The 23,271-nt window shown below is 35.3% G+C and overlaps 1 protein-coding gene across 1 annotated transcript; it reads right to left on the reverse strand.

Moving 5' to 3' along the window:
* Positions 1–795: 795 nt before the first annotated feature.
* Positions 796–22,290, reverse strand: LOC136813911 (uncharacterized). The gene is made up of 14 exons (XM_067070423.1): positions 22,086–22,290; positions 19,037–19,147; positions 17,044–17,185; positions 16,042–16,225; positions 15,354–15,557; positions 13,520–13,765; positions 12,720–12,940; positions 11,726–11,999; positions 9,419–9,740; positions 6,303–6,454; positions 5,460–5,686; positions 4,635–4,832; positions 3,935–4,162; positions 796–2,818 (listed from the first exon to the last, which is right to left on the reverse strand). Exons 1-14 carry the CDS (start codon positions 22,160–22,162, stop codon positions 893–895), a joined length of 4,512 nt encoding a protein of 1,503 aa, XP_066926524.1. The 5' UTR covers positions 22,163–22,290; the 3' UTR covers positions 796–892.
* Positions 22,291–23,271: the final 981 nt, after the last annotated feature.

Genomic DNA, 23,271 nt, shown 5'->3' on the forward strand with positions numbered 1-23,271 from the left:
TCACACCTCCTCAACATAGGGGGTACAGACTGCGGAATAGCCCAATGAATAAGAAAATTATTGATCAATACGTTAGCGTTGCGTCGGAATACCAGGGGGCAGACGTTCCGTAAGGGCGCACTTTTAACCCCCTTGACATTTGAAGAACCCTAAAATTATGCTTGACAGCCTAGGCGCTTTTTCCTACTACGCCCACTACGACATATAAAAAAATAGACTTGATGATTACCAAAAAATATATGGCTCTTACGTTTGGGCTTTAAAATGATAAACAAATAGAATCTATAGGCTAACTAAACTGAGAGCAGGTTATCATAGGATCAGTGAAATCTGAAATAATCTCAACATTTTTAAAAGTTAATACCTCATATAAAAAGATAAATTTTAAGAAGATGTGAGATAACGTGATATATCATAAGCAGCTTTTCATGTCTGTAAAATCAGTCTTAAAATGGTTTCGCCTCGTGTCATTATTAAAACCTTCATTTGTTCGTTTCAGTATTTCGTAATTCTTACGTAGTCCATGTTATTTATTCTTAAGTATCATAGTATTTTGTGAGGGCGTCTATCCCCTTTTTGATTTGCGCTTAACCTGGGAGGTCAGATACTGAGGTTGAGCGCAACACCTAATCTCAGCTCCCAGTAACTTACCGCCTAGACCATATTACCCAATCAAAGCTTCTCATTCGCTGATTTGGCGGTGACAGGGGATCGAACCCACAACTCTTAGACTGTAAGACGAATGCTCTTCCGACTGAGCTACCCGGCAACCATTCATACTTACATTACTTTCTTCACTTATTGGCTTAAAAACGGGTTTTAAAATCGTCATATTCAGCCATTTCTGAAATCGGAGGCTAGGATTGTTCTAAATATAAAAAAAATTGAAATTCTAATCAGATAAATTAAACCGGACAAGCCCGGTTGGGAAATTAGAAACAATATAGTTAGAATCGTTTGAAATTTGGTATGTTAGTCCATAAAAATCAGTGGTCAGCGACGCTAAACGTCCACCGTTATGTAGATTCCAAACAGATATATAACTGGATTGGAAGTTGGAGCGAACGAAGTAAACACAAAACATTCCATTCGGTGAAAGTACTAAACAATGTTGTCCATCCATCCTCACAGATTTGACGCATTCAGTTAAAGTATGTCTTAATGTCCCGTCATTGAGATTGAATACTCTTAAAGAAGCATCTGCAGACACGGTAACGACGACGTTCCCAACTGAGGAGACGGCAAGTCTAACGATACGGCAACATTTTGTTTCTATTGTTGATACTAAATCACCGTTACGTAAATCCCATACAAGGATGTTCATGTCGGGTTCTGTAATTCGAACAAAGTATAATCCGTCCTCTGAGATGAGGTAAAATTTGCTAAAAGAGGCTTCGGTAGGAAGATTTATGGTTGTAATTTTTTCAGATTTGAGTAAATCAAGTACCGTTATTTCTTCATAAGTTTCATCTTCAAGAACTTCTTCGCTTTGTGATACGGATGAGTCGGATAATGTAGAACCAAAACGTCGACGTGTCGGGGTTTTACGACGATTATCACTGAAGCATAAGACGGTTTTACCGTTGCTTGAACAGCAGACGTTATTAAAAGACGTTGTCTCTGGCTCGTACGTCCAAGACGTTTTTCTTGATTCTAAGTCTAATACTTTAATTTGTTTCATATCCGTACTCATAAGTATTAAACGTGATACGTGATCTGTTCCTACCACGTCAAAATCGTTATGCACTGAACAGAGTGTCTCTTTCGTTTCAGTATGAAAAATAATGTTCACTCCAAGCTTAGTTTCAATCACTAAGTATTGGCCGACTGCAAAAATAACTTTATTCAATCCTTCTAAAGATAGTGATTTCCCAACTTGACAATTACTATCAAAATACAATATTTTGTCGTCTCGGCTCCATCCGATAAAATCGTAATCGGGGTGGTTTAGAAACATGATTTTTAGATCTTTGAATTTCCATTCTGGTTGTGTTTCTTGAGCGTTGTTATTTTCTATGAGGCTTTGTGGTGAAATCAAGAAAGCATGGTTTGGTTTAAGGACGTGGCACAGCGAGGCCGTTCCTTGGTATAATTGCTTTAGAAGCGACGTCGTATCCCCGGTCAGTAAATTAATATCAAGTCGGCCGATAACTTGAAGCGGGAATTGTGACGAATCCACACCTAAACCTTCACGTGAAAGTTGTATGATTTCTGAAAGGATTTTCAGCTCGTAATCATTTGGGAATTTCAGCGAGACTTCCATAATGTCGTTGTAGAGATGAGCAAACGAAAAGCAAGTGAGCTTTGCCATCAGGTAATCGAAATTGAAAACAAACAGCTGCTTGATATCTGCAAGGGAACCATACTTGATAAACAGGCGGTGGAAAAAGGAGATCTGATTCAGGAGCAGTCTTTGATTTTCGACCGATGTTTCATCCATGATATTGATGTGTTGATAATAATCTAAAAAGACTTCTTTGAAAATGGCGAAATAAGATTGATGTTGGTTTTTCTGTTGAACTTTAGAGCGCACCAATTCAATTATAGAGCGATCGCGTAAAGAAATAATTTCCAGACCAGATATGAACTTCCGATGGCATATACACTTAAATGTGTCCAGCATACGGTCTATGATACTTTGGATTTCAAATTGTTCTTTTTCTGTATGAACCATTTCTAAGAAAATACGTAGAATGAGTTTCGGTATACCAATGATGTCTAGACTTAATGAGTAGAAGAATGAATCTAAGTTGGCTTGGTCAATGTTTGCATCCTTGGCAGCCTGACACAGTTTGTCATATCCGTCTTCGATATTGGTCTAAAACGAGAAATATTTCAGTTGGTGAATTTTTTATTGATTTGGACCAAATAAGATAAATGACTTTTAAAATTAATATAAGTTTACATTTCTTTGATTCTTCAAACATTCATAGAACTACGAGTGAGAATTATTACTCCAGCCTAGGAGCCTTAAATTCTCTCTCGTCCGACGCCGACGACGGTCAAGACATTTTTTGTTTGTTTATCTAATTCGACGATCTATTCCGATTTAATAAAAACGGATTATCTGATTCCGATAATACTGGAATTTGATTGGCCGAAAGTATTCAGAAAAAGATGGCTGCCGAAAGTGGACTAGCTAACTGTGTAGCAAATACTGGCGAATCTCAGTAAAAAATTGATCATTTTCATCATTATTCATGATGTTTTGGACATGATTTATGAGAAGTTTGATGCATACTGGCTCTCTAACAGTGTGGAAAGCTTTGGAGAAATTTTGGCCATGAATCGTCAGCTGATCGAGTGTTTATAATGCATATAACTATGGCTAACTTCTCTTCTAGACGCACAAAACCTAAAAACTCTGTTTGATTGAGCCATGAAAAAGCCATGGCCTCTAATTTAGGCTATTTTTCTCCCGGTCTGGACAATCAAATCAACGGGCGCATCATGCCTTGGCTATTGGCTAGTTTAGAAAAATATAAATTTATAAAAACTTGGAAATATTAACTTCTAAACGTTTATCTCCTTTAGACCTCATTTTGTACTTTTTAGTCGGGGGATGAGTGGGGAGGGGGGTTGGGTTTTTTGTACTTTAGGCAAGAAATTGCATGTGTAATCACTTAGAAGAGCTAAACTTCCAGCAGGTTTATTTATTCAATAAGATTATTTCCCATACTCGCTCTACAATAAAATTATTACTTTGCTTTCTGATTATTAGTTTGTGGGCAACATTCTAACACAACTAACTCAACAAACTCATCTTTCACATCTTTTAATCTCTGAAGCCGGAGCTTCCAGCGCAGCTGGTTTATTGACATTGGCATACAAATGATAATTTAGTGAAATTTCATCAATAAAGTTTCCTTATTTTTTGAAACAAAATTTGAAAATTTCCTAATTCCTAACAAATTCTTAGTTGAATGATACTTACAAATGGAACTTCCACTTTTTCAGACGATTTCCATGTTTCTATTTCGGACATCAACATTCGAATGAAAACTGGATTATTATTGGTCGATATTACATTCGACACCAGGTCCTTTTGAAGCGCGTTAAGTGTGCGATCCTTTTCAACTAACATATGATCGAGGTATTGGAATGCGCGTTCTTCGTTAAATTTGAGGAGTTGGAGAATTTTCGCATTCTCGGTGTTCATATCCTGTGGAATAGAAAAATAGATTTGGTATTATAAAGGAGTGCAATTACCACATCTTTCACACAAACATATCCGTCGACCCTTCTCTGTAGCTTATAGGCATTCTTTAGTAAACGAAATCTTCATAACCACGGAAACATTCAAGCCTCGCCATATAAATAGTAGTAATACTCGATATGGAAGATTAGGTTTGTGGTATGTTTGCTTATAAATCAAAGTTAACGGCACAGGGAAACTGAATCTTGCTTAGTAAACGACCTTCACATGACAAAAGAAACATGATTCGATTGAATCACAGTACTGGTGAGGAAAACAGATTGATCAACTCAGGACTAAATGTTCCATTGAATTGACGCACTGATGAAGTAAATCGACTCATCTAAAGAGGAAAACCGGGCCGAAAACATGCTTTTCTATCATTGTACGGACAGGTTAAAGCAGCGAAGTGCTGGAGTAACGGAATAAATCTTATTACCTTCAAGGTGGAATCATCAACAGACACAATCACTTTAACGAAAGGTGGTAACTCATTTTTGGATACGATTGAAGATAAATCATGGTGTCCAGCGAATGCTTTGATCTTGTCAAAACCATCTAAGATGATAACCAATGGTAAAGAATCGGTTGCCAATTCCATGAGACGTAAGAAGTGGTCCCATATCAATTGATTATCCTAGAGAAAAAGAAACACAATATTAATGGTGGGTAAAACATCTTCCACATTGCCCGATGATGGGAGAAGAATCTCTCGAAACGTGGCCAAACGTAAATCTTATGATCCAAGCCACGATAAACTTCCAATATGAATATCACTGGGTCAAAGTTCTAGTTTTGAACTAATTAAATGTTTTTAAATAATGATAAATCACAACAATACAAATGTTCACATAATGCTGGTTAGACCACCACGTTCGCCAAAGCCCTTTAGAGCAAAGCGCGGTGTGAGCAGAATGGATGATCGGTTATGATTTAATTAAATATAATTAAGGCGCTAGAAGACACTTATACTAGTCAATACACAAGTATCGTATCAGATTTTAAGCATATATTGTAATATTGTAAATACGCGAATTTCTTATCAGCAGATTCGATTCATGGTAAAAAAGTCAAGAAAAAACGTCGAGTAAAGCTGTGATTGGCTGAATGTTGTACACATAAGCATATCTTTTTCAAAATGTCCAGAGTATGTTGTATGTCTCACAGCCAATCAGAGCTTTACTCGACATTTTTCGTGACTTTTTTATAAAAATCTGCTCATAGGAAAAACGTGTATTGTAATCTTTTTTATAACAAAACTTACATTCGGTATAGCGTTAGGATCGGTTCCGTAAGCATAACTCAGTTGTAAACAAATGCTCCTTAGCAACAAGGATGATGACGTAGAATCAATTGTTTGTCCAATCTGCCGGTATACGATACAACACAGACCGTTGAACCAATCAAATGCGAGAGTTTGACCACGTGATAAGAGAGAAGATTTTCCACTGAGCTCAGGACCAGAAACCAAAAGAATTGACGTTTCAATACCTTAGAAAATAATAACATTATTCAACAGTATGGTATAAGTTCAAAAGGGTTGATTTAGTAGTAACTCTATTAATTTTGGTATGTTTTAAATCCCACTCACTATGCAAAGATTGTGAAGAAAACATATTTTGGCAAATTTTGCCAACATTATTTCACGCTAAGTTGAATGATTCGTTTACTGGCCATGATCTTCCAAAATTTGTCTCACTCGATTTCATCTTAAATACTGTAACACGCCAAAAAAGGTTCCTGCCATAAATTGAAAATATTTACGTCATTCAAGCCAATATTTTCTCAACAAAATGGATTGAAAATGTTTTTAGAACTTCCCTGACTGCTAATTCTGGCTCTCGCCAAATTCATGATTGTCACGACGTAATGTTTTATACGGTAGCCACCAATATAGCGCACCACCAATATAGCGCATGCATTTGCTACTAATTTTATTGCTTAAATTCAAAATTAGTGGCAAACAGTGTTGGCACTTAATGGTAAGTCCTTGATAATAATATCGTTGAATAGTGGCAAACAGCCGGACTATTTTGGGTAATTCCGTATAAAACATTACGTCATGAATATGATCAAGATCAAGATTACGTAATAAAAATAAGGTTACCTTGAATATATTCTTTGAGAGCTTGGTAAGACTCTTCATCGACAGTTGAATCAAACATGATTTGCGAAGAACGTAACACGTGGAATAATACTTCATCGTAATCTAAATCACTGACCGTCTTCGCTTTCAAACGGTGCTGGATCGACGTTATACTGAAATATAGATTAAAGATACGACTGTCGAATGCTGAGGGGTTGAATATGTTAAAACGTGGAAAATATACTTTTTGATAGACCTTTTCATAAATTACGTCACGAACATCACCTTCCTCGTTTTGAAATTATTGCCATGGTGATTAACTCCCAGAAGACTTTATCAAAACTACTTGTTCTATTCATAAAAATCATTTAATGTCTCAAGGGACATAATCACCATGGTAATTCTTGAATACAGTGATTTTCGTGACGTAATTTATGAAAAAGTCTATAGAAGGAATATGCTGAAAGGTTATCATTATAAAGTCTGTCTCAAAATAATTTGCAGCTGAGACAAAAATGGTCTATAACTTTTGATCAAAGGAATGTAAAGAGATGGAAAAACAGCTTTTCTGATTACTCAAGGTTCAACGATCACTTTTATTGAAAATTCTATTGTAAAAACATTGATTAGGTCATTAAATGAAAGTCCAGAAAAGACAGCTCGCCATACAAATCGGACGGTTTCTACATGATTTGACGATAAAAATGAAAATTTGTTTTTCCTTTTTTGCCGATTACTAGTTCAATTTTTAAGAATATAAGGAGCAATATTTTTACCAATGTATAGCAAAAGAAATTCTTAACGCAATGATATTAAATTGGTTCTTGTAAAACTGTCAGAAGTCGAGTAAAATCAAGATGAAGTTATAATTTTTTCGAGCTCTAGCTTTCCATATTATGGTGCGGTCGTGATGCGGTTATATCAGTAGAATCGCTAGGAAATTCTGAGCAAGAAGATATAGGTACCTTTTCGTATAGGAGAGGTGTACCCAAAATATAACTCCTAAAAGTTTGCGCATAATCAGGTTTGAAACAAAAGAATTTTGTCACAACACGCTAATTATGCAGATTTTTTATAGCGACAACAAAAGAAACCTATTTACTCGATATAAACTCCCTTAAGGGCAAGAGACCTGGTATATGCACAGATCTGTAAAGTCCGAAGGGCTAGATTTGCGGCTTTTATCGAAAAGTGAAGCCTAGGTTTGGAAGGATTTCCTACCAAAGTCACGTGACTAAAATATGCAATTTCACCGGTTTGAGAGATGTGAAATAGCGTTTGCCGCCTACTTTTTTTGATCTCGCACTCCGAAAACAATTAAAATGCTAGATCCTATCCATCGGCACGAAATTTAAAAAGTCAAATTTTTGCTTCACTTTTTTTTGCTGGAGAAAGCTTAAAGTTGCCTATCTAGCCCTTCGGGCTTTACAGATATCTGTGGATATATGACGAGCCGTTTTTCCATTGTTTTCAAGAAGCTGTTTTCCCATCTCTTTACATTCCTCTGTTTTGATAGAATTCGAATCAAATTGCGATTTTGTGCTCGTTAAAAAGATATTTGTGAGTGGAATATCATCAAGTAAAAAATTTTGAAAAAAGAAAAGAAAAATTAAAATGAAAACTGAAGAAGAAAAAAATCAACTTCTTGTAGAAATGTTTTATAATAACCATTTTCACAGGAGTGATTCTTCAATCTTAGATCATCATTACTGGGAAAGAATTTTTCAAAAAAGTTTATTGGTGGTGGACTCTTTAAAGTAGTAAAAAACTACAAAAAACAGCCTTTTCTCGATCAACCGCCAATAAACTTTGTTTGATATCTTTTGATTGAATGAATATTTTTGAAATTTTTTTCACAGTATTGATGATCTAAGATTGAAGAATCACTCCTGTGAAAATGGTCACTATACCACATTTCTACAAGAAGTTGATTTTTTTCTTCTTCATTTTCTTTTTTCTTTTTTTTTCCAAATTTTTTACTTAATAATATTCCACTCACAAATATCTTTTTAACGAGCACAAAATCGCAACATGATTCGAATTCTATCGAAAGTTACAGACCATTTTTGTCTCAGCTGCAAATTATTTTGAGACAGACTTTAGTTAATTCAAACATCCACACGAATGGAAACTTCCAGTGAAGAAAAAATCCTCTTTGTAGGGATAAAGTTCCCTTCCAATTTCTAGAATCCCAAACATAGCTCCAAAGGGTTTGCTTTCGCTAGATGTCTCTACGCCAAATCACGAATGTTTTTTTAGAGGAATACCATTTTCCTTCGAGTTCTTTGAAACCTGACTTGATGTCAGGGGGGTCACAATCATGGACAAAAGGTTGTAGACAAATGAAATTTCTTTGAAAAATGGTGAGAAATAGAGCAAAATGACTCTTCAATGCGTCTGAAAAAGGAGGGGGGAAAAAAAACACTTTAGAAGTCGTTGCATTGCTTTTGAAGTGCTTTTGAGGCAACCACAAGCAAAAAATCAGCGTTTTGATACTGGTGTGAGCCAGTTAATTAAGCCCTTGTGGTTTGCCCTTGTGGTTAGACTGCAGTGGGTGACTTTCAAAGACTTGAACAGCTTTGAATGGGTTTGGAAAGCACCCAGAACCTCTTGGGAACTTGTTTTGGATCGATATTGAAGTATTTAGCAAATATTGCAGAAGTCTACAAACCTTTTGTCCATGATTGCAGAGCATTCGATCTGAAAACTTCCAAAATTAGGACTTTATAATCGGACACTTGCAAAACTTAGAATGGAAATTAGATACGTCTTTTGACATGTGAATAGACATGAGACATCAAAAAGAACGTCACTTTCATACGCCGATATATCGAAACTTATAGCCATTATATTAACGGAAAATACAACGCGTAACCTAGAATATGACGAACCACTATCTAAGAAAAAATCCAAAGCTAAAGAAAATTCATAAACGATAAAAAATTACAGCCGGTAGAGTTTTCCAGTCTTCGAGACTCTCCCGCCGATTTTTCCCCGTCTACTGCCATAACGGCTTTAAACTCTGCGTGTATCATATTTTTTCACCTTTACTATCACTGTAACAGACGTAACCAAAATTTCTGAGGCTTTCGAGGTCGTACACTATCATCATAATTTCTTTGACAAAGTTTCCTTACCATGACCTTAAACGATCAGTTACCAAGTTAGAAAATGATTGACAATGGTTGCTAATGCTTGCGTCGTCAAGGTAATAAGAAAATGAAGTTTCCATGGTTACAAACTGTTCATCTTCATCTAGGTTATTGTTTAGTAAAAGATCTTCATAAAATTCTTTAGTTTTCTGTTTGATTTGTGAGTGGTTGCTAGGAGAAGATGTGTTGTCATGGGATACAAAGCGTGGGTGATTTTGATATTGTGCACAATCGTAAAATGTTCTTTCGACGAAAAGAACGAAAGGGTTGGTACTTTGCAGAACGGAGCGTATGTGACGAGCACGGGCTAGAAATAAGCAAAATAAGAAATAATTTAGTGTTGTTCAAGATTCTGCAGACACTATCCTTACAATGTTCGAAAAATGGTGATAAATTTTTTTTATGAAGTTGACACACGACTGAAAGAACAAAGAACATTTGACGAAAATCTTGATAAAAAAACAGTTGCATTTGATGAAAAAAACATTTCATAAATATCATTTGACGAAAAAACCTAAAACATCTGACAAAAACTTGACATTTGATAAAAAAACTTGATCAAAAGTATTTGACGAAAAACTTGATCAAAAATATTTGACGAAAAACTTGATCAAAAATATTTGACGAAAGCCTTGATCAAAAACATTACACGAAAAATTTGATTGACGAAAAAAAAAAACATTTGATGATACAGTATATGGCCCCCAAAACGGAGACGGCCCCCAAAACGAAGGTTTTCATTAAAATGAAGATTCTGACTTGTAGATTTATCAGAATTAAACGATTTTTGTTTATTTTGAAAGAACGATGGTTATACTAAAAAATGAGCATGTTTTTGCTGGTTTGAGACAGATTGAAAATAACATATTTGCGTCCAAAGGAAATATTTTAACACCAAAATTAGATAAAAATTGCATATAGATCACTCTAGCTCCTTGGATATTGAAAATAAGTTATGAAAACGGGGTATAGGAAACTTTCTACACCTAATGCCGTTCAGAAAATGCAAATACATCTGTGACTTTAGAGGCTGGGTAAAAGATATAGCATCTTGAAGGTCAACCAGTATTTTGGAGCCCTAGAATCAGCATTGACAAAACCGAAAATTCTAAATATGAGAAAAAGCAAAAAATCTTGGAATTCTATTCCTATCACCTTGAGTTAATAGTTTATAACAAAAAATTAACATTATATATAAAATTTTTCGCTGAATCAGCAAAAACGGCAAATTCTGTCATTTTTTTGCAAAACATAGGAGAAAAATATCTTTGAAGCTTAATTTTTTCAGTTTCAGTTAAGCTTTTTTTGTAAAAATTTCACAGCTTATTCCATACATGAATGGAACTATTTTCAAAAGAGATTTGTTTTCAAAAACTTGATTAAGATGTTGTTAAATCAAAATTGTCATTTTGAAAATTTCTAAATTTTCAGTTTGGACTTTGCAATATCGAAAATCTTGAAATATTTCATAAAAATCATAAATTTTACATCCATCGGGTCGTAAATTTAAGGGGAAACACAAATATGTTCATAGTTTTTCCCCCAATTACCCCTGGGCTTAATAATTTGATTTTAACTACACCTCCGTTTTGGGGGCCCCAAACCTGCATTTTGACGACCAGGGGTATACTGTAAAAATTTTATCAAATAAATTTATGCCCAAAACCCTCTAAATCATATTTCAAAGCTATGGTCAAAATTTTGTATTCATATCTTAAAGATATCTCGAGAAATCGCTAAAATTTCAAACCTCCGCTTTGGGGGCCATTAGAAAAAAGCTACCTATCTTTAAGCGATTGAAAAAATTTTTTGAAATTGAAAATTTTGAAAAAGAACTTCCAGGAAATAAAGTAGAGATGTTAAAGGTTTTCATGCAGCAAAAATTTTTGTAAAACCTCTTTTCCTCTAGATTTGAGAGAAATTTCAAATTTGATCGCCGTTTTGGGGGCCACATACTGTAAAAACTTGATCAAAAACTATTTGACGAAAAAATTGATCAAAAACATTTGATGAAAAAATTGATCAAAATTATCTGACGAAAAATTTGATCAAAAATCTTTCACGAAAAATTTGATAAAAAGCATTTGACGAAAGAATCAAAAACATTTGACGAAAGGATGAAAAACATTTAATGAAAAACTTGATCAAAAACATTTACGAAAAATTCGATAAAAAACATTTGACGAAAGGATGAAAAATATTTGACGAAAGGATCAAAAAAAATTTTTGAGGAAAAAACTTGCGAAGTGTTGCCACGAAGAATCAAAGAAAATAAAAGATATCGTTAAATACCTGGCACAAAATATTCTACTAAGCAACGATTCAAATCATCTTCTTTCAGAACATTTTCAAAAATGGTCGATAATGACTTGATGATGTTTTCATTTTCTTTCTGGGAGGTTGTCGCCAAATGATAAGAACAAGGGATTGTATTTTGGTCTTCAATGTAACATTGTTTAACAATTTCGCATTCTTTGTTGCTTAGCAACCGCAATAACATCATAAAATGCTCTTCAGTGAAAGATTGTGGGATTGATATATGACCATCATGGTGTCCTTTGAATACCTGGGGAAAATGATAAATAGATTACTGCTTTATAAGGATCCAGAGAACACAGAATCCTTCCCGGTTGGCATACAACGTTGTTTCAACGTTTTTCTAAGGTCCATAACGTCCATATAAGGTTAGATTCGTGTCCAGATACATCTCATACCTATATATATGGCTCAAATCGGTTAAAATTTATCTACAAAGGTCCTACAAAGCTGGTCAGTAGTTCAACTCATAACTCATATGTCCCAGATCGAATCAGGCTTCCAGGCTAATATAAAGGGTCCCCTCCAATGAAGTATAGAATCGAATCTCTAACCTTTCTCAGGCAAGAAAAATTGAAGCCTTAAAATATGCGTCGTATTTTTTGACGACGGATTGGATCTAGCAATTCTTTTGTTTTCATGTGATATATTTTTTCGAAATTTAGCATTAAATTTTAGTTCCAGTCTGCCATTTGTGTAAAAACTAGGCGGGCCGTGTTAGGCCGCGCAACTTTGGTAGGATTTGTTGGCTTCAAATCCTACCAAGGAGATTCGATTCTAGCCCTTCGGGCTTCATTGGTTCCCTCCCAATCTATCATTATTATCATTATCATTATAAAAATCGTCTGGAAAATCTTTTTTGCCCTTGCGTTCAGAACCTGGTAAATTTGAAAAAATAGTCCGTGACACTAAGAAAATCAAGTAAAGTTGTGCTGATGCCAGCAAAACTTTCATAATTTACTTTACATACCATCAGGATGAAGGGTATTTGTTGGCGCACACAGTATCTAATTTCCTGATCGATTTCCATGGCAATCCGTTGATGAAGTGTTGAACAATCATTTTCCATGGTTTCTTTTTCATGATCCACCATCTTGTCAATATATTCCAAAGTAAAATCATTATCTTGTGCCCAGTGCTTTAGTTTCTTGAATTGTTGTACCAGAAAATAACTACGTTCTTCATACATGTCTGAAACAAAGAAGTATACAAGTTCTTACAAAGACGATCAGTAAATGTAAGAACATAATTCTCAGATGCCAAAAGTTGAAGAATTCAAATGCTACAAAACGTTTTGGATGTTTGTATACCTTATTACATGAATATTACTAGGCAAGTATTCAACGGCCTAGAAATTTAGACGATCTGAAATCAACACGAATTTTTCTGCTTTTTCAAGGACACCATGGCTGGTTTTAATTAAGGGAGTTTTTATTAACACGAAATTTTTCAATTCGTATTAATAAAATGACTAGTAATATTCGTGTAATAAGGTAATATACGCAAAGAAAAAAGATCGATTTCCTAAAAGATAATCAAAAGCAATGTCAGTTACAAAACCTCCACTCAAAAGCTCTGAGGGTAAGCACTCTGATGTAAATTTCGGATCGCATTTTCTCGTGTAGTCTTTATTCTGCCAACAATTAGCTAACGACAACAAGAGAAATACCTCACGACGAAATGACGAAATATCGCACAAGCCCTAGTAAAAATAGTAAACATGTAGACAGATATTATGATATTGAATTACCAATGCTTCGCACTACATACCTACTTCACCGACAGCTATCAATTTCACTGTACTGACACGTTGAGTGTATTTCAACCTCGGGTTTCCCTTGTACAATTGAAACAACAATTGTTTTAAATCTGGAAGTTGCGAAGCAGACGAATCGTACGGTTCCGAGAATTCAGCCGCAAGCATCGAGAAACGTTGAAATAAGGGTGGCGGGCGTACACCACTAGGGGCGGGTAAGACAGGAATAGGTTCGTCTGCTAAGAAATGTTCTTGATCACCTAAGGAAAGAAATAGAATCATATTTATAATCATAAACATAATGTAACTCTTAAAATATCGAATCAAATTCAGGTGAAAATTAATCGAAATTCTGATGGGTGTGAATACACCTTTTGACCGTAGTCGCGCGGTCAGGCGCGTGCCACTTTTCTATTTAATTACCTCTCTAAACTCGATCCAATCCTTTTTTACACCTTTGTCTATTGTCTATAGGTGTGAAAAAAGACTGGGATGGTTTTAGAATGGTAAAACGAACAAAAAAAATGCCCGCACGGCAATTATAATAATAATAAAGCTTTACAGGTTTGCAGGCCACAGTGGACACATGGGCCTCTATAAACCGCTCGTACTTTTTACAATGATCTTTTTGAAATAGAGTTTTTTTCGCGGGCTCCCCCGGACTTTCCATTTTGTGTTGTCTTCCTTGATTTTAGCATTCATTTTTTCGGCTTCCTTACACCATTCTTTAATTATCTGTCTTTCATTTTTGGTCAAATCCTCTGTCACTCGGTAAGGAAAGCCTTTTTCTTTTGTTATTGCTTGCAACACTGTGTTCTTGCCCTCTTCGTTCGTAAATGTGACTTTAATTGGTCGGTATCTCGCTTTATCTTCTCTTTCTTTCGTAAATTTCCCGATCCGCTGCGTCTCGGTAATCTTTATATTCCTCAGATGGAGCCGCTGACCAATAATTTTGTCATGGATAAATTCTTCGTCCTCGATTTTTGTTTCTTCTTCAGTTTCATCTGTCGATTCATCAATCCCATGAAAAATTAGGTTGCGTGCTGTAGATCGAATCAGCTGCTCCTCCTGTTTTTCTTTTCGAATCGCATCTCCAATGTTTTTCTCGATGTGTTTGGATGTGATTTTAGCGTAGCTCATTGGTGGTCTTTTCTCTTCTTTCTTTTCGATGATGCTTTCAATCTTCTTTTCAAGCGTGGTTATTCTGGTGTCCATAGTTTCTTTCATTTCGTTGACCATAACATTGACGTCTTGTGCTTTCAAATGGTTTATTTCTTCGTCCTGCCTTTTCATTATATTCTCACAGGCTTTGATTTCGTTTTTGAATCCTTCAATTTTTGATGTTTCATTTGAATTATACCTTTCCATTACCTGTGGTGCGATTTTGGTACAGTTTTGACACTGGAAACTTCTTGATTTGTATGACAAGCATATCTGGATCTGGTAAAGTGGCAGTTCTGTACAAAGATAATGGACTAAACGGTGGCACTTCCTGCAATTGGCGGCTACGGTCGAAAAGGTGTATCAAAAGTACAAATTGGTCTGTAGTTTGTTTCTTATTCGGACTTGACTTTAGAAACCCGTCAACTTAATTACATAAGGGTGACAGATTTAAAAGTGCAGGAGCCAACAAACTATAATAGTATTGTGTGATAGTCAAAAGCTAGGGGTCCATTTATAAAACAAAGATTGAACAGTTAAAAACACGTCTGTCTATGAGACAAGGAAGGAAGAGCTTGAGGACATGTTATATAAGAGACACGGGTGTAAAAAAGACGAAATTTAGAGGCTTGGTGTAATCAATGAGACAGAAATATATATACGAGAATCAAAAGCTTGGTAATATACCTGCAGAGGAAACTTCTGAAATGGACATATTCGAAGGGTGCTCTGGTACAGTCATTTCTCTTAAATTGCCACGTCCGTTGAGTTGTGGTTGTGTTTGTTGTTGGAGATTTTCCCTGGAACTATCCATTGCCGGCGGCGGATAGTCTTTGAAAGAAACTTTCCTGGATTTCTTTTTGACCAAATTCTCCTTGTTATTCGCTTTACCTGATAATGAGTAAATGAGAGAGAAGGAAGTGGTTAAAAGCAAATATTCTGATTGGTCTTGACTGGTGATATCATTCCGTTAAGTTCTTATATTCTTAATGTCCTTACTTTCTTTAATGAAGAGCAGGTTAAATGGGTTTTTTAGAGGTGATATCTCAAAGGACTGAATCCTTAGGTCAGTGGTTCAACTCCGGTTCCTTGGAAATTCCCTATTGAATTTGTTAGAAATAGGAAATTTTCCCCAAAGTGTCCATATCGGTTACTCGTAACCGATATGGAGGTGGTTAACAATACTCAGAGGGTCGATATTTCGAGAATCCTAAACTAAATCACTTACATCTTCCTTCACCATTCTGTTGGGAAAAAAGATTCATTGGTTGAGAAACTCTGATTAAGCGAAGAACGCGTTGTTATAATACTTTCAATCCCGTACGTGCAAATGACCAAATGTACCCACAAAAAAAACAAGAAAACATCCCCTTACCATTCTGGTCATTGGTGGTAGATGAACTATGAATGACAAGCGAAGAACGTGTTGTTTTGGCTTGAGAGATTGTGGATGAATGATCATTACTAATACGTTGTCGGTGTTGATTGGTGGAATGGTTATTATGATTGTTTTGTGAATGTGTTGACATCTTTTTGGTCGGTGTCGAATGCTCTGTAAACTGGGGATAAGGAAATGTAAAGATTAAAGAGAATATGAGATTTCAGTTTTAGCCATATGATGTAGAGGGGTTCACTGACAAATTCTTCACCCTTAGCTAGGAGCTAGGTAGGTAGGTAATAGATCTGTTGATTATCGTATTTATCTTTTATAAAAAACGACAGGGTTCAACTTCCTTCATAACTTTTACACCCCTGTCTCAGTGCCCCGGTGGCATGATTTCAGTACATGATTTTTTTCAGTACATGGTTTCAGTACATGATTTTTTCCTACGTCACTGCAGTAATCAAATTTTTATTGCACTCATTTGTAATCATCCTAAATGGCTTGGGAATTCAAGAACTGTTTTTTATTGTCGCTGTCTTTATTCAATTTATATCTCAATTCACAAATGAGTGCAATAAAAATTTGATTACTGCAGTGACGTAGGAAAAAATCATGTACTGAAACCATGTACTGAAAAAAATCATGTACTGAAATCATGCCACCGGGGCACTGAGACAGGGGTGTACTTTTGACAAGTTCACAGCCCTTTTCAGAAATTGCAAGTTTGAAATTTTATCAAAAGTTTGACTTTCAGAGGCCTCTGCGGCCACAGTTATTTTTCAAATGCAAAAGTTTGTGTCAAAAGTAATGCCCCTTTGAAGTACTGCCAGTATTTTGACCCCTCTACTACGAGTATGCTCGTAATTGGCAGCGAACATGTTAAATGGTTGAAGCAAATCTAAAGAATGATAGGCCAAAATTGAAAACACTATGTTTTTGAAACACCTGATACAAGAAAAAAATTTCATGATGACAATTGATTTATGATCTTACCTGTTTGGTTAATTTAACCGAACCCAATGGATTACTGCGGTAGAAATCTAAGAATTGGTTGGAGCTTACAAAAAACTCTCCTCCAAGAACGTACAACACTCCTTGTCGCAAGATGGGATGGTGACAAACGTACGCTCCAGCACTAAATGAGGATAAAAGAGAGCTTAGTAAGCTAGTCTATTAATCAGGGTCAAGGATGCGGCGGATTTTAAAGTTAAAGGAGATATTTTCCATGGATAGCCCAATAATCTAGGACTATCAGACAGTCTTTCGGTTATTTTCACGGAATTCGAGGTTAGATGACTTGGCCATCTGTTGATTGAAGCAGAGAATGCCATCGTACACCGGAGTGTATGGATGAGTTAAATTGGATCAGTTACATATTCAGAAAAGTGAGATATGTGTTTTGAGAAGTACAGAAACGTCCAATCATTCATATCTTGCACGGAATATTCTGCTTTGAAAACCGATTTTAAGCTGCTTTCAAGTAGACAATGCTATAGTGTCTAAGACAAATCATTATCTAAGAAATAAGCCCAAAGCCGAAGAAAATTCACAAACGGGTTTGTTGCCGAAAAGAGTTTACAGTCGGTAGAGTTTGCCAGTCTTCGTATACCGCCATGACGCCATACCGCCATATTTTCCCGCCTTAATTATCACTGTAACGGACAATAACATCGTCTTTCAAGTGGAAAGCATAATGATTACTTCCTCGATTTGTGAATTGATTGGGCATAAAGAAATGAAACGTATTTCTTCGGCTAATATTTGCACCAACATTTTAAAAGTCGTTTTGGAATGATGTCTAAATGGGGTTTAAACTTTTAATTTTGTTACACACTTTTTTAAAATAAAAATATACTTTAAAAAAGAATATTTATGATGAAATTGGACAAAAAATTAAGAATATGGTAAGAATAACGGCATCATGGAATTTGGCAGCTGAACCTAAGAATGTCATTTTTAGAGCATTTTATCAATAGATTGCCAATTATTCCCCAGCAGTTCTTAAAGGTTCCACAAAAATGCCAAAGTTTTGCTTGAGGTATGTATAACATGATAAATTTCGGCTCGGTTTGGATCCAAACCTAAGAATAACTTAAGAATATTTCAGGATGATTTTTCCCAAAAAGTTAAGAATATTCATGATGAATTGGAAAAATACCATTCTTATAAAGCATAATACATAGTATATTTTTGTGAATATGTAACTGATTTGTTTGAGTCGCTTCTCTTGAAATTTTCATTCTTTTGATGGAATTTCAGTCTCTATTTGTTTGAAATTCGAATCAATTTTGAATGTTAGAAAAATTCTTAAAGAAAGATTTCGTTTTCTTTTTCATTTAACAAGTGCGTGTTAACTAAGAAAAAGGGGAAATTTATTACAGTACGAATTAATACGAGAAGTTATTTCAGGAAGATTATTAGCTTGGAATTTCAAGCACTGGCTTTGGTAAAGGTCATCAATAGGAAGGAATGTTCTTCCCAAGAAATTAACCTTTCTCATAACAATTATATTCCCCTGTTTCACAGCCCGGTGAAACTTTTTCATACAGCGGGTTTGTGACACAGGGGTGTGATTATGAAAAGTAGCAATTTCAACCAGTTAGAAACGCTCACAATACTGACTCTCTGACTGAAGATCTTTCCGTGTAATTCGTTACATACACTGTGATTTTATATTTCCTATTTCAGACAAAATACCCGCTACAGTTAGCCTAGAAATCTAAGCCAGATTGATTCAGTCACTTGGTAAAATCTGATGGTAAGTTGTGACTGAATATCAGTTTTTCAAGGCAAACTTAAAATTCGTACGGATCATAAAAATCATTAAAGCACCGATAACGCTATATTGCCATCAGCCGTATCTTGGTCTTGTAAAAACTGGCTTGGTTAACCAGGCTAAGCTACAAAATTAATAAAAAATCTATAAATGTTCCAAAAAAATCACGGTTAAAAATATCTTGATTGTTATAAAAGAAAGTACCCTTACCTGACAGAGAGGAACTCTTCGCCAGCAGCATCGTACGAAAAAACGTAATATCCGAGAGGTGCTTTGACCAAAATCTCATCTGCGTCATCTCGCTTCAGGTAACGTAGGTTACTGTAAAGAAGAAAGGATAAAAAAACAATACTTTTGCATTTCAAGACAAATTTGAATAAAAAGACTTCATTTTTAGGGCGTTTTGAGGAATTTTTAAAATCAAAATACGTGTTTGTTAAAGCAGAGGGGTAGCCCTATCAATTCCGGAAAGATTAATACACCAGTTAGGTTTATGGAGAGTATATCATCTTCCATGTTTTAGATTATTTTTGGTACCTTAACACATTAAATGCCATCACCCTGTAAATATGTTTAACAACGCCCTAATGGGGCAGCATAAGCTGAGCAATCTCATATGATGTCAATGGCACTTGATGGGTTGAAACCTTTTTTAGATGTCATTATTAGGGCAGGCTATGCGATGTTCCATGAAAAAGATTTGAAGGTATTGTTTAAAGGAGACCGATCATGCTAATTAAAATTGCCTAATAAGATATCTTAAAACACTAAATAGAGCTACTCTGTATTTCCCAAGCAACGATAGGTGAAGCAAAATAATGCGCCATCTTTGCTGAAAGTATGGTCACAGTAAGTCACAGTTCGGTACAGGAAATCTGTTCAACCAAGCAAAAAAGCCTGAATGGCGCCAAGCGACGAGGCGAAGGATAGGCATGATCGATCAAATTACCGGCACCGAACTATGGTCTACTTATCAAAGATGGTGGATTATTTTGCCTCAGCTAGGGACGGAGTAGCTCTATCTAGTGTTTTATACAAGATATCTGTGGATAACAACAAGGACATTCATAGGTAAAATTTTGAACAAAAAAAGGCCAGGACATTGTTTTTCTTATTCAGCCTTGCAATCGGAAGCAGATTTCGGTGCATACACAAAATCCAATAAGCCAAAGGATGGTCATATAACAAGGGGAAGTTCATGAATTAACATATATTAGATTTTATCACCCGTGAAAATGAAAGTTCCGCCCCTTCAAGATGTAAAGTTAAACGAGTCCAGGCGTCTCACATGCGACAGATGAATATTAAGGAATTTTTTCAACGAACGAATCAATAAAAAGTTCCCGGATAAATCTTCCTTTTTATGAAATAGAAGCGACCCTCCTCTTCTTTTCCATTCGTTAAGAATTTGAGAGATTTCTATCACGACATCTACATATCTACATCCCATCTACATCTGTGACTAAATACTATGGCAAGACTTCCCTTCCCTGCTAGTATCAATGTTGATGGGTGGAAAGGCTGCCACCATGCTCAGAAAAAGCTCACATCAACATTGATATCAGGGGGAAAGTGATTTTTCAAGAAATTGCCACATATTTTGTCACTGATTGTAGATACAATATGTAGAATTAATTTGATTTATACCTTCCTATTTAGTCCAAACAGTTCAAAATATCCTGGAACCGTAAAAGCTTTGAAGGTCTGGAAACCCATATTCTTTCAATTTATCTACCGGGTGCACCAAAAAAAAGTATACAGGTTTGTCGAGATATTGTGAGCTTCAGATGGTTTTTTGAAATTTCGACATTAAAAAATAGTCAGTTTTTTTGAAATAATTTTCGAACTACGTTTTCAAATTTAATGTATAATAGCTCAAAATTCAAGTTAAAGCATCCTCTATACAATAAAAAAAGAATGAACAAAAAAAATAAATCCTGAAGCTCACAATATCTCAACAAAGTTGTATACTTTTTTTTGGTGCACCCGGTATAACCATTTTTTTGGTTCACCACTCCAAGTATAGGTTACTAAATCTATGGTGAAATTCAATAGGATACTATAAAATCTCTACTACATCAATCAGCACCCTTAAGTAGAGTATACGGGTTTAATGAAATTGATAAAAATCAATAGAAGTTTGGGTTAAATTATAGTACTAGTCTCGAAAGCTCAATTTATGAAGCGATAATAATCTCTATACAGTAGTAAAACCAATATATTTTTAACCCCCTTATCAAATTCCATTATTCTCGAGCAATGAAAAGAGGAAAAAGTTAGATTAAAATATCTGATATTAGAGCTTTGACCTAATCATTTTTACCCTTCGTTTTAAAAAAAATTTTCTTTCGAAACGACAATTTATAAAAAGTTAATGTAAATATATTTCACTTTCAGACACTAGAACATTCCCTTCTCACACACCCGGTGGAATTCTTTCAGCCAGTGGGGGTAAAAATAATATTTTGCAGTGAGGATATGGTTTATTTGATTATTTTAGCGGGGACAAAAGTTAGAGTATTATTTTCCACGACAGACGATATTTTGGCCAATTTTTACAGTCGGAGGGGATCCAACCGGGTCTATGGGAAGGGGGTGTACCAGAAAAGCTACCATCCTCGATTTGATGAATAATGCTCGGCTTCGAGCCCAGGAATGTCAAGAGCTAATTTTATGTTTTAACTATGCAATTCGAATGTATAATTCGATAATGTTAAAAATGTATCTTATCATTGAAAAATACATTTGACGAAATTGAAAGATTACATTCGATTTTCAAGGGGAATTGGATTTTCATTGAATAAGGGAGCGCCGTTTATGAGAGTTTCTTGTTGACGGGGAGTTTAAATTTATCGAGTAAGGGAACCTATCGAATAGTAGAACGTCGAATTAGAGAGCGTCAACTGTACTTCTATTCGTACACACGTGTATAATTATTTCTTTCTGTTAGGCGGAAAATACAAAGCCAGGAACTAAAAGTGACATAAAAACTTCTTTTGAACTGAGTTTATTTTTGACAAATTTTTGTAGATGTCGGATCTGTTGCAGACAAATGGGAGGAAATAAAAAGTGAACGAAATCATATAAATAATATTTGAAGCATTTCAATCCCTCATAAGTTAATGCAAAAATTTACTCGGAGGATAACTCTGTCTATCGAACATCCATGCTAATTTTTAAAACAAAGATATTGTCGATTTTTTTACGAACCAAGTTCCTTACGTGTAAGAGAAATGAAATGGAATGAAAAACCACTTACGTTGAACTTGAGGTAGATTTCTTTTGTTTCGGTTTTGGTTCATTTTCAACAACGTTCGATGAACATGCACTTCCCATAATTCAACAACAACAACAATATTAATCAAAACCATACATAAACAACCCAGGTTTTCCTTTGGTTTGCCAGTGCAACGGTAGGTAGTGGGCTGATTACAAAAAAACCCACACAAGAAAACCAATATTCTGAATACAAGAAAAAAGATAGACAGTAGCTTTGAAATAAAATCAATTATTATGACACCATCAAATTAAAAGATTGCAAATCCTATTTTCGATTTTTTTCGCATCGGATTTTCCAGAAATAAGAAATCGATCAAATCCCATAACATTGGAAATAGTAGATCTAAACATTATTAATCATTGAGTAATTTTGATTCCGTCATTCGCTGGAATAGGAATACACAGTTAAGTTTTTAAATGGGGAAACACTCCTCATCGACAATTCAGCTGGCCTGGATATCTAGACTGTAAACTTTTTTTATCTTGATGTTTCTGGTTTACCGCCTGGTAAAGCGATTTGCATTCTAATATCATACGCACATGCGTACTTTGTTAATACAAATATTGAGTAAAGCTATTTTGCCGAACTTGGGTTTAGAAGCATGTAGGTAGAGCATACAAGTATGTACGCAGAGCCTATTAATAGCAAAAACATGAAGATAAGAAAACAATTTACAGCTTGGGCATCCAGCCAAAAAATCAATATTTCAGTTTAAGGGTAAAATGGTAATATAAGGACAAAACTTTCACCTTTGCCTTAAATTTTTAAAATTTAAAAAAAGCTTTTTTCCACAAAAACTAATTATAGAAACACAACTTTTATACTCTCCCATTACACATTTCACAAAGATGGCGAAAAAATTGGGATTCCAAGAAAAACTATTTCCTCAATTTCCAAATTTCCCATTTCATTCGAGGTATAAGGGGCCTAGGGCTTTTAAAAAACATAACCAAAACAAACAAGAAGCCGGAGCGGCGTGAAGGTCCAGCTGACGTGGCAATAACCGAATGTCGTTCGTACCGGGTTCCTTAAGTGACGCAAAAAAATTTGCTTCCCATCCTCCACTCTGAGCTTCTATTCTTTGACACTTTCTTTGTATTGCTAAGTTTTGAAAGTTTTTAATGCATTTCCCGAAATTTCGAAACTTTTGCCGCTGATGGGATTC

The sequence above is a fragment of the Clytia hemisphaerica genome, unplaced genomic scaffold (assembly GCF_902728285.1).
Source record: "Clytia hemisphaerica strain Z4C2 unplaced genomic scaffold, Clytia hemisphaerica genome assembly, whole genome shotgun sequence".
Classification (NCBI taxonomy): domain Eukaryota; kingdom Metazoa; phylum Cnidaria; class Hydrozoa; order Leptothecata; family Clytiidae; genus Clytia; species Clytia hemisphaerica.